This window comes from Chiroxiphia lanceolata, chromosome 2, assembly GCF_009829145.1.
Source record: "Chiroxiphia lanceolata isolate bChiLan1 chromosome 2, bChiLan1.pri, whole genome shotgun sequence".
Lineage (NCBI taxonomy): Eukaryota > Metazoa > Chordata > Aves > Passeriformes > Pipridae > Chiroxiphia > Chiroxiphia lanceolata.
Genome location: NC_045638.1, coordinates 81,631,223 through 81,643,586, shown reverse-complemented (window position 1 = coordinate 81,643,586; position 12,364 = coordinate 81,631,223). Strand labels below are relative to the sequence as shown.

At 45.6% G+C, this 12,364-nt stretch overlaps 1 protein-coding gene across 1 annotated transcript in view; it reads left to right on the top strand.

Annotated features, from left to right (window-relative positions):
- The window catches only part of AMOTL1 (angiomotin like 1), a 57,153-nt gene that overhangs the window by 24,384 nt on the left and 20,405 nt on the right, over window positions 1-12,364 (top strand). Inside the window, exons 4-6 of the mRNA XM_032678773.1 lie at window positions 2,590-2,866; window positions 7,075-7,219; window positions 8,272-8,361. Coding sequence (XP_032534664.1) covers window positions 2,590-2,866; window positions 7,075-7,219; window positions 8,272-8,361 — 512 coding nt within the window. The remainder of the gene's footprint in view (window positions 1-2,589; window positions 2,867-7,074; window positions 7,220-8,271; window positions 8,362-12,364) is intronic.

Here is a 12,364-nt window from a genome sequence, read left to right as displayed (position 1 = left end):
GAGTACTGCATCCAGCTCTGGAGTCCCCAGTATAAGATGGACCCATGGGAGCAGGTCCAGAGGAGGCCAGAGGGATGATCAGAGGGCTGGAGCACCTCTCCTATGAAGACAGACCGGGAGTTGGGTTGTTCAGCCTGGAGAAGAGAAGGCTCCAGGGAGATCTTACTATGGCTTTCCAATACTTAGAGGAGGCTTTTAAGAAAACTGGAGAGAAACTTTCTACCAGGGCCTATAGTGACACAAGGTAAAGGGCAATGGTTCTAAACTGAAAGAGAGTAGATTTGCATTAGATAAAAGGAAGACATTTTTTATGCTGAGGGTAATGAGGCACAGGAACGGTTTGCCCGGAGAAGTTGTGGATGCCCCAGCATGGGAAGTGTCCAGTGCCAGGTTGGATAGGGCTTAGAACAACCTGTTCTAGTGGAAGGTACCCCAGCCTATGGCAGGGGTGTTGGACTAGACGATTTTTAAAGATGCCTTCCAACCCAGACCATTTTGTGATTCTATGAATTTCTATGTGTTTTGTTGTGAAGTGTCATACAGCACCTCCTTGACTTCCTGTCTTTGTGAAAGTTTTATCCACTTTTAGTAGACATGTAGCTCCTTAGTTATTAGCCTGCACCTCTGCTAGAGAACTGGTATTCCTGGGGCTGAGAGCAAATCCTTCTGGCCCTGGGAGCTGCCCAGGGGGAATGGCCTCTCCTGTGCTCTTGAGCTGCTTCCATGGATATTTAATTTACCAGGAGAGACACAGCCTTAGGGAATGTCTATGCTGTGCAAGTAAAAGCCATCCCAAGGCCAGAGTGAGCTTAGCACAGGCTTCCTCAATGCTGGCTGCAGGAAGCTGGGATGGAATCTTCTTCCCAAGGACACTGCTCTGTGCTTCTGGGCAGGTTAGTAGTGTGCACATGTACGCTCTTTACTCCATTTCAATACCTTTCAGTGCCACAGGTGATGCATTGGGCAAAGCTGGGATAGGAGCATGGGGCTGTGTGTGTGTTGTGTCTGGGGGCCTGCAGAACCCCATTTGCTTTCACTGTAGTTTGGACAGAAGATAAGACTAAATTGCTGGCTTTCTTTGCCATTGTGTGGCTTGGTGGAGACAAGTTTGTTAGAGCAGTGCTATTCACTTTTAGGGAAGGACTTTAAAATTACCTTCACTTTTCAGCTTGTTCTACTGCAGTTGAAGGTAGTGGTGGGTTACTGAGAGGTTTTGAAAGCCCTGTTTCAAGAAGCTGTGTAGGTGCTGAAGACAAGTAACCATAATTACTCTGTATTAATATAGCACAAAATTGTCTGTCAAAGAAATAGCATTCATGGATCTTTGAGGCCAGGTGGGGTAAATACATCTGTTCAGTATGTCTTGTGCTTTGTGTAGGGTACAGAAATAAAGGTAATGATATCTACAGCCTAATAGCTTGTGGTTAAGCTAAAATACAAGTTCCAGAATATGTTTGATTGCAGACTTCAGGTAGGGTCCAGCAGCATATTTTCTAGCCAAACTGGACTCTGACACCGATGGCCCACATGGTCTGGGCTGAGTCTCTTAAACCAGTGCAGTGTAGAAATTTCACAGCTTTGGCCTCTGGGCTGAGGAGTGGCTCAGCCTGTGCACAGTGAGATTCTGCATGGGACTGCTTACCCTGCCGAAGCTCCGAGACTGCCTGTGCAATGGATGGAGATGTCTGCTCGAGCAGACACAGCTTTGAGCTGTGCCCTGCCTAAATTTTCTTCTTTTGAAATAGGGGTCGTCTCCCTTCTTGAGCTTACACGGCTGGCAGGTGGGACAGAAGGGAGGGACTCCCATTCCACCTGGCCACCAGCTGCAGGGTTACCCTCACTGCTAAGAGATCCTCCTAGGTTATGCCCCAGACATTGCAAATTGTGACTCTGGTGGATTAAAGAGCCCTCCCCCATCAGCAATCCTCGGTCACAAGCAGATCTGCCACCAGCTCACTTCTTATTCTTCTCTGATATGAGCCTGGTGAGTGATGGATGCTCTTAGTCAGGGAGTGACACAATGAGGTCTCCCACTGGAAGGCGGGTTTTGTGGCTCACTGTGATTGACCAGAGCTGTGGCTCCAGCAGCTCCCCAGCAGCCCTTCCCTTTGCCGCTTACTAAAGCCACTCAGGGACGCCGTGTCACTCACATCACTTCCTTTTACCTCGCAGCTTGGCCAATCAGCTGGTCTTGCTCCAGGCAGGGAGTGGTGTTTGAAGGGTGAGTAATGCATCCCATGTGTTTCCTTCAAGCCTGCCGGCTTATGCTTCTCAGCAGTGTTGTTTGTGGCAAGGGGAGGCAGGAAGAGGCTGTCTGCTGCTGAAGTATTAGCTGTGCACCTAGGCAAAAATGCTGTTTTAGAGTCAGTGCTTCCTTTATCTGTTCATGCCAGATGTCAAGGACAGGCCAGGAGACAATTTACCCAGTCCCTGCTGTGATTGTTGGTATTTAGGAATGACTGAAGACCGTAATCATGACCACACAGTTACAACACTGTTAATAAACTGTGCAATCATTAGGTGAAAGCTGCTGCACGCATTTCGAGGGCGCGCGGCTCTAACACCTCGTCCGTGTGTGCTTTCCCGCAGCCGACAATGCCAGCCACCCTTTCCGCCGCCGCCAGCCCAGCAGCACAGCCCCATGTCCTCACAGGCCACTGCAGGCCCTCTGCTCCCAGGCTCCTTGCCCCCGCTGCCAGCCCCTGCTGCTGCCCAGACTCCGACACTGCCGGGCCAGCAGCTGACACCTGACGCCTTTGCCATAGTGGAGCGGGCACAGCAGATGGTAGAGATGCTCTCCGAGGAGAACCACGTGCTGCGTCAGGAGCTGGAGGGCTACTATGAGAAGGCAGACAAGCTGCAGAAGGTACGTGGAGAGGTGGGGATGGGGCCTGGGCAGAACAACCATCTTGATGTCTTTGGGTTCCCCAAGGTGTTCTTCATAGTTGTGTCACTGCAACGGGGATGCACCAGTGGCCATCTATAACCATTGCCTCTCCATGGTGGTCTCCCAGAACTGTAATCCTGTGGCTTATGAGCTCCCGTGACTTTAGGGCAAAACAGGGCAACTCATCAGATATCTCTCAACTGGGTATTTTCCCCTTCCAACCTTCCATGCTGGTCTCACTGAAGCTTTTCCTGGAGGTCTCCCACAGGCAGAGTCTGCTGCTGTTGCAGCTGGGTCCTGCACCGTCTGCACAGGTGTTAGAGCTGCAAGAGAGGACCATTTCAAGAGCACATGCACATCTGTCCCAAGCAGTCTTGTCCACCACAATAAGCTTGTGTGGTCCTCTACGCTCTTTGGAAGTGTAACAGCCATCGATGGGCTTGCTCATTATTTGGAAATGCATTAACTGTGTTGTCTTAGAGGCTTTCACTGACTGCTCTGTGGATCTTTAAGAACTGATGTTAGACGTCCGTCTTTGAACATGCTGGTTTTAAAAGCACTGCCCCCTTACCTGAAAGACCATTTGGTAAAGATTTTGCTCAGAACCCCTTTTTTAAGAGATCCTGCACCCTCTTTTCTGTATGCATGCAGGTTTTTTCAGTGGAGAAGGGCAATATCTTGAGCACTGCCTGGGGTGAGAAGATGAAGAGTCAAATCAAAAAAGTGGAAGTTGCTTAAAACTGAGACTCACTAAAGGCAAAGCAGAGATGCTCCCCAGGTCTGCTGGCTTTGGGTCCCAAGGGTTCAGACCAAATAATTTATTTAGGATCCTACACTACTACTTTATTTCTATTTTTCACCACTTATACACCAAGGAGCTTAGACTGCAGGTCATTTCGCACTGAATTTAGGAGTCTAAATAGGAGCTCAGTTTTTTTCTATGGTGTGCAGGTCAGGGTGTTCTTGGAGACAGCCTTCACAGGAGAAGAGGCATCTCTGAGATACCATGTCCCAGCCTCAGCTTGGGGAAAAATCTGTGACAATCTGGTCAAACAGGTTAGAAAAAAGACCGGTTGTTTTGCTGTCTTTTCTACCTTCTCCTCTGCAACAAGATGAGTTGAGTTTGTTCACAGACTTTCCTAAACTTAGTTGAAAAGTTTTTGCAGCAACATTAACTATTTGTGAAGACATCTGCAAAGACTTTAATGCTAACTTCCCTGTGGCCTTTGTGGGCAAAAAGAAATATTCCAGCTATTAATTTTACAAAAGCTGCATTGTTCAGTAAAAGGTATTTGAGTGCAATGCCCTATAAATATTCCAATTTTATTTTTCACTCTTGGAAATGACTCTCTCTTTATCTTGGATGCACTGCAAGGCGATTGCATCAGACACCAACAGAAAGGTATTCAAGCACAGGCTGAAGTCTCACTTCAGTCAACAGAGCATGGACTTGAGTCCCATTGACTCTGGGGGAATGTAAGCGAAGTATTAAAGTGAAACACATACTCAAGTGCATTCTTTCTTCAGGAAACCAAATCCTTAACGCATGGTATCCCTCCTATGCTTTTTTTCTGTGTTTGAACACAAGGACAGGGCAGGTGCTCCTCTGTTCCCACAGTTTCAGCTGAACGTCACCTCTGAAAATGTGATTGAGTTAAATTACGTACTTTGGGTGTGAAAACTCTTCCCTCTTGTTGGAAGTGGAAGGGTCAGGAGGAGTAATTCTTGTTTGTCTGTGCATAACAGTTTTATTCTAGGTAGGACCACCCTCCCATCACTTTTATTCATTACAGAATAGAAGAAATTAGAGAAAATCAACTTGACTTGTAGGGCTCCCTGGGCATTTGGACGAGCAGATCAGCCCTGAGGCTTGTTATATTCTCAGTTGTGTGTGAACAGACTTTTTTGCAGAGAGGTACAAGGTGGTGATTGATGCTTGTGCTGTTTGACAAGTTGCCTGGTTTTCTTACCTAAAAGGAGTTGGAAGAGGAGTTGCGCACATTTCATTTTGAGTTTTTTTTTACTTCAAAAGCAAAGTATTACTTTCCCTTTTCTGAGAGATGTTATCTTGCTGAAATTTAATTGCCAGGCTGGGCTGGCTCTTCCCCATGCCATGTGTGTGGGTTGTTTGAGTGGGTCAGCTCCAGGAGCTACCAGGCAGAGAAAAGGCTGAACTGTTTTTTTTTCTCCATAAAAGAAGGAGAAGGAAATCCCAGAGCTGTTGAGAAACACCGACACAATTTGTGGCTGTTGTTCTGCTCTCCTTTAATGTTATTCAGTGCTGACGGAGGTTCTTTCTTTTCGTACGGTAAGTTTTTGCCTTTGGGGCTGCAGGAGACTTGCATGGTGATGTGTTTTGGGAAATAACAGCATATAGAGGGCCAAGCAGAGCCCTTGTGGTAACCAGCAGTGTTGGGCCAGACTGCTGGGCTGTGGAAACCCACTACTGTGCTGGCAAGTCTGCTTTGCTGTGGTAGGAGCTCTCGGGAGCAGGCATCTTTTCCTGCATGTAGTGGCTCACCTTGGAGAGTGGAGGCATGGGAACTGATGAGTGTCAGGGCACCCAACTGAGCATGATGTCTGATTGGGATCATGTAGTTAACAATTTGGGAAAGTGCTTTGATTCTGGAAAATTCACATGAGATAGGCTTTTAATTGTAGGTCATAGTCATAGGCCAGAATAGACTATTTCAGTTGGAAGAAACCTACAATGGTCATCTGCTCCAACTGCCTGACCAAATCCGGGCAAACCAAGTTAAAGCATGTTGTTAAGGGCACTGTTCAAATGCCTTGTAAACTCTGACTGGCTTGGCGCATCACCTGTCTCTCTAGGAAGCTTGTTCCAGGGTTTGACCACCCTCTCAGTAAAGAAATGCTTTCTCATGTCCAGTTTGAACCTTCCCACTTGCTTCAGCTTTTGTGCTCGTGAGTGAGCTGAAAGTAGAAATTGGGGAAGATAACCTGGTTTCACCATCGTGGCTCTGCCAGGCTCTCCTTGGTGTGTGGTTTGGAGGTGCTGCCTATCCAGGCAGAGTGGCCCCAGCATCATGCGAAGTGCAAGTCCAAGCTTCTGGAGTCTGGCTGCAGGTTCCAACGCAGACAGTGGGGTGACAGCTGCAGCATCCCTGGCAAATCACACCTAAAACTTAATGAGAGGGACCTAACTCCACAGCAAGTGGAGGTGAGCTCGTACCCTGGCTTCAAAAATCACGAATCTGTCCCAGCCGTGATTCAAGAGGCCAAAAAAGTGCCAAATTTAGAAAGGTATGTGGGAGGCTATATATATCTTGTGGTTTCCAGCCTGTGCACATTATCAAGCTTTTCTCCACAAACACAAGGGCCAGGCATGCAGGAGCGGATTCCTACATCAGTGTTAATCATTCCTGCAGCAAACATTTTACCAAAACTGTATCACTTAACATGACATTATCTTATTAAAAAAAATTAGTTGGATGGATTAAGCTGGACAGCAAAACTCTGCCCAGGACTAATCTCCTGTCAGCCTTTTTGGATCAGGTCTTAAGATGCAAGTTCACTGTTAAGGGCTTCCTCTGCATACCCTGCTTGCAGTTTGCCAGATTTAGAGGAGATGAAGTTAAGAAGACTGAAAGACCAAGACAATTGGTTCAGTCTGTTATAGAGAGTTTTTTGTATAACACAGTCTTCAGTCAAGGATGGAAAGAAATGGACCACAATAGTTTAAAATTGACGCGAGGTCACAGCTGAGCTTAACATACTTCTGGTGGCACACACAGCTTAGAGATAAGTTTCGTATCAGGGACCTGGCAGAATAGTAAACGTTACCTCCTACAACCCTTTCTCAGAGAGCATACAGCCCACACAAATACAGCATTTCCTTTGTTTTTCCTCTTGGATGGCATTAAAGCAGCAACCTCGGTCATAGAGGAAAAGCAACCAAACAGTTCCATCAAGTCCAATGGGGTGTTATGGCGTGGTGAGCTGCCCCTCAGGCCATTTGCAGGGGTCCCTATGCAGGAACCTCCAGCGCTGTTGGGGCTTCACACCATCCTCTGCCAGGGAAATGGGTCATTTGTAGAGTTGGTACCTGGTGTGACACTTGGCATGAGCATCGCCTGTACCCCCACGTCTCATCGAAACACGCTGGACAAACCTTGGGGCAGGACACATTCCTGCAGGGCTTTAACAGGACCTCTCTCTCTTTTCAGTTTGAAATAGAGATTCAGAGGATTTCAGAAGCTTACGAAGGCTTGGTCAAGACCACCACTAAAAGGGAGTCTCTGGACAAAGCAATGAGAAACAAACTTGAAGGAGAAATTAGGAGACTTCATGACTTCAACAGGGATCTCCGTGGTACGTTACAGTTGCTTGTGTGTTTTTTTTCCTCTGGTTGACATGGTGTTTCAGTTACTAGCTCCAGAGCAGCAGGCTTTAAAACATTAGATAAATGTAATGAGAAATAAGGCCCTGCCCCTTGGCATAAGACAAAACTGCTGTCACCCCCCTAGTGGCAAAAAAGCCTGGCAAAATGTGAGAGTCAGTTCCTGATGGTGCCTTTGTGTTCAGCACTTGCAAATATGGATTTGAGAGCAAGGCCACCAGTCACAATGTTGTGTCCAGATCTAATGAGCTGAAGAGCAAATTGCAATGTAGAGCAGTGCTGTGCTACCCGTTAATCTCCAAGTTCAGTGCCTTCCCAGACCAGTAGCGAGTATCAAAGGCCATCTCTTTTTTGTATTAAAAACATAATATTGAGGGTATATCTTTTTGAGGAAGGAAGTGGAGCGTATGTTGGATGGTTATTGCCAATCCAGGTTCTTAATGGGGTACTTTGGTACCTGCTTGTGCAGTGAGATGTCTTCTGCAAACTGACTTACCTTTTTGCAATGGTGCAAGATGGGTCACATGGTCTTTTTGGAGAAGGGAAGAATCTGAAGGCAGGATCTTCACTGGAAACTTCCCAGGAAACTATCCCTGGCTGCAAAAAACTCCTCCTTTCCTGTGGTCATCCCCAAGGGTTGGCATTAATGGGTTGGGGGCTGCCTTCCCTCAGGAGGCACCAGGGGCAGCTCTTCACTGCAGGAAAGCACCCATCCCCTTGCAAAGCTGGTTAATTCAGATTGCAGATGCCTTGTTGCATTTTGGACAGTGTGAGAGATGAACTGCCTGGACATGTCAGCTGTGAATGGCAGAGGCTTTTCCCCCAGTTTCTGTAAATCTGAACGACACAGCTTCATGGAAGAGGTCAAAGGCTTCATCTTTTATGTATGTGTCAACCTCCATTTTAATGTCCTCCTTCAGAGAGTCTATTTATACTGCTCCGCTGGCACGCGTCTTATTTTCTTGGTTGGCCTACAATTTTATATACATATATTTATACTTAAAGTATTTCCTGTTTTTTGCAGAACGACTGGAGACAGCCAATAGGCAGCTAGCCAGCAGAGACTTTGATGGGCATGAGGATAAGGCAACAGAGGGCCTTTATGCCACTCAGAGTGAGTACTGTGCCTATCTGTTTGGAAGGTGCATATATGTATTTGTGTGTATATATAAGCATACACATGGTGAAGTGGAGGTAAATACTTAGCTATTAATTGTTATTGTGCTTGTGGCTTGGTTTTACTCAGCTAATTCATCACATACTCTTATTTCAGCTGCAGACTGGATTATGTAGGTAGGGTTTTTTTTCTCTCTGAGCATCAGAACGAAGCAGTGTGAGTTAACGGTAACACAGCTTATTTTTGAGAAATATTTATCTGAAATTGTGAAGTGTTGCTTGCAGGGTCATCTCTAGAGATGCTTGCTTCTAGGAGAAGCGAAATTCTTCTCTTGGCTGGGAAAAGCCCAGAGCAGCCTCTACTGACTAGTTATCAGTGCCATGGTTTAACCAGCAGGAGAAAGAGCAGAGCTGGACCATACCTTTCACAAAGGACTGAAGAGACAAAGACTTTACAGCTTCTACTGCTATGAAAGCATCTGTTCCCAACAAATTTTAGGCTTCCATAATGACTGGGCACAATGCTGCAGATTTCCTTGCCGTGCACTGATGTGTGTGAGATCATCCAACCCAAAACCCAAGCAGCTGGATGCTGTGTGGCAGTGTGCGACTTCTTTTGTATCCTGACCATCTTTAGCACACATCCAGAAGGGCTTGATCACCTGAGAGCTGTGCAGTATCTTGTAAGCTTAAATCCTGTTGAAGCTCAATGCTGCATACAACTAAACCTGTTTTATTTATCACACCAAGAGCTTCCTTGGAAGATGAGCCGCTACTGTGGTGCAGAACATCCATCTCCATTAGCAGTACAGTGTTTGATACTAGTCAAAATGCTTCACCACCAGCCTTTCAATGTCCACCAGCTGCTCCAAGTGTTGGAGAGCCTTCTCCTGGCTCCCACCGGCAGCAATGATGCCAGCACAGCTGATCATTTGGTGCATGTGTGCACAAACCAGAAGAGGATCTGGTGATCTTTTCCATGACATGCTAGCTTTGCCATATTAGCAGATGGCATAAGGATGTATAGATACTGCTGTGAATCCAAGGGGATGATCAGTTAATGAAGTAGCATTGCTGTGTAAGTCTTGTCATCCTTGGGAAGAGTTCAAATGGGATAAACTACACAGTATAAATTGGAGACTGGGATCTTCTCTCTTCTTATAGAGACAGCTTGGTAGTGTTGCTATATACTGTTGGCTACAGGGGGGGAGTTAAATCTCCAAGATGGACTCAATTCGAGTTACTTTCCAGTACATAAACATGCTCTGTGCTTCTGCTGGTAAATAAATAGCAGTGAAACTTTGCGCTGTGCACTCAGCGTATTACTGCAATCAATTCACAGCTTACAAACAAATATAGCTCTCCAGATCCTATCACATAAGACAGTCTGGATGCTTGGAGTGTCTCCTGGCTAGGCCAGAGAGCTAAATGTTAGCAATGCAATGCAGAGTGCTTCCGAGAATAGAAAAAGGGGCATGTGTAAAGCAGGTTCTCTTCAGTTGTGTTCTGTGGGCTGCTGGGACACTCACAGAAATGACCTTGATACCAGGGTGTCTGCCTAAAACACCCTTCTGAGAGTCCCTGAAAGGTTTTGCTTGAAGTCCTCTGTTGCTGACTACATTTATATGCTGATGATTGTGAGTCTTCCCCAGGGGCAGACCATGACTGAGGTTGGGTTGCACCTCACTGCCAAGATGGGAGTTTTCACAACCACAGTTTGTACTCTCCTCGTATCTTTTAATGGGATACACAGGCAGAAAACTGAGAGTTGGAAAACTGAATTTTATCTGCCATATGTACACTTGTCTACTGAGATTAAAATAGCCATTTTTAGAAGAGAAAAAAATTTGTCATGAAACTGATTTTTTTTTTTTCCTAAGGGTCACACCTTATTAAGACAGGTATGTAAATGCAAATCTTAATTTTCATTAGGAAGCAAAAGCATATTTCTAGTCCCTATGTATAACGCAAGTTATACAAGAAAACTCCAACACTGACAGATTCCTAAAAGTTATCATATTTAAGCCACTGTCATGATGAATTGAAGAAGGAAAGATAAAATACTTGAGGTTGGTAATGCTGAAAACAAAGTTTTATATGGTAAAACTCCAGTAATAGGAAAAAATCCCTGAAAAACAAGTCTGGCAAAGCAGGATGTGCAAGGATCATTTCTCAGTTCCTCACAGAGCTCTCCATTAGCAATGCAACAGTGCAGAGCAGTCGTGAGCTCTGAGATGGAGACTGGAGGTGACAAAAAAATCTTATTCTTTATAATAGTAATAGGAGAAGCCAGGCCACGTGCCTGGAAGTATTCAGTGCTAGGCATTTGTGCCTAAGAGAAATGCTACTGTTGTGTCAGGGTAGGAGAGAACTCACACCGTGTTAGTTTCCTGATAATTATGTGATGCTTTGTCAGGGAAAAAGTTTATTTTAAGGAAAGACATGAAGCAACAACTGATGAAGGCATATATGCCAATACAGGTAAGAGAACAGACTGGAAGGAGGAGCCTGAGAGATTCTGTGGGAAGGGAGAGACAGGAAGATTGAAGATGGCTTCAAGGGTATAGGGCAGAGAGAAAGCTTATGATATAGCATATCATGGGAAAATATGTTTTGGTGAAATCTGAGAATTTTGTGTGGTTTTGTGGGATTTCTGGACTCTGGGAACAGGGGTCCTTGGAGGGTCTGTTTTTTCGGGTGTCTGAGACAGATTGAGGTCTATGCCCATCCACATGGCTCTTCACCCATTAGTGGGGGTGCATGGACAGTTTTAGCAGTGTGTTGATAGAGCCTCATGCTCCATAGGAAAGTTCAGTTCATGCGCTATGAACTTGTGTATCTATCTCTGTCTCAAATATCCTAGGCAAATAAATATTCCCATTGAATGTATCCAGCCAAAGAAAATGCCCACAACAGATGTTTTTTAAAGTGGGGTTTTGGACAGACTAAGTACCATTTGGTATTAAGACAGGAAATAATCAGGAAATAATCTGTGTTGCTGCTCCAGGCCTCCCTTGTCCCGGCGTAGTCAGCTTCAAACCACAGCTATAGAGAGCTGAGTGAGGCTTGGGCAGAGAGACAGGTGGACAGATTGGCAGACAGTGACTTTGGTGCTCCTCTGGGGGGAAACCTCAATGTCTGGACCTGGTGACCTGGTGCTAGTCAGGAGTTGCAAGGCTGACAAGAGGCTAAATAAGTCCCTCAGGTTTCACTGAGGAATGGCACGGTCACCAGAAAGCATCTGTGGAATTAGCAGCTCTTAAGTGAAGAGCCACCGTCGGAAAATGCAAACCTGCATAAGAGAAATTATTGGAAGTGCCACAAGGGATGTGGTATGGGAGCCAGTCTTGTTTTCAGCAAATCTCCTGCAGCCCAATTACCCTCTGGCTGCCATAAATTGATATATTTTCTGCTGCCAACAGTGATCATTTTGTATGAACAAGGACTGTCTTTAAAGTATGTCCATGTTACCACTCTGCAACATCACAGCAAGGAGAAAGGCAGCTTGGGATGTATTGAGATGGTCATTGAATTGGTCAAATAAGTTGATATTCAGATATAATGTGTAACAAGCTGGAGTTCACATCTGAGTATAGGGAAGAGATGATACAGATTAAGTGTATCTTTTTATCTAATGTTTCTGCTACAAGACTTATCTACTTTTGGTGTACCTACCCAGCTTGACAACTCAGAAAGCCTGCTTGAGAAGCACTGAAGCAGGCTTCTTGCTTAATCTCCTTTCTTCTACGCAGCCAGAACATAGATGTCCACAGTGTGTGGAGGTACAACAGGCAGAGGCAGTGGGTGGAAAACTGTGAGATTACAACTGTGAACTGCAGCAGAGAAGCCATTTGGGAACTGTTCTGTAATGGGATGTGGCAGTGACCTACCAGAATATAGAAACAGTTATTAACTGGAGTCCTTTAGTTAAAATGGTGTATGCAAGGGTAGTGCAGTAAACCAGTATTTTTAGACTTTAAGGATACCTTGTATGCACTTGA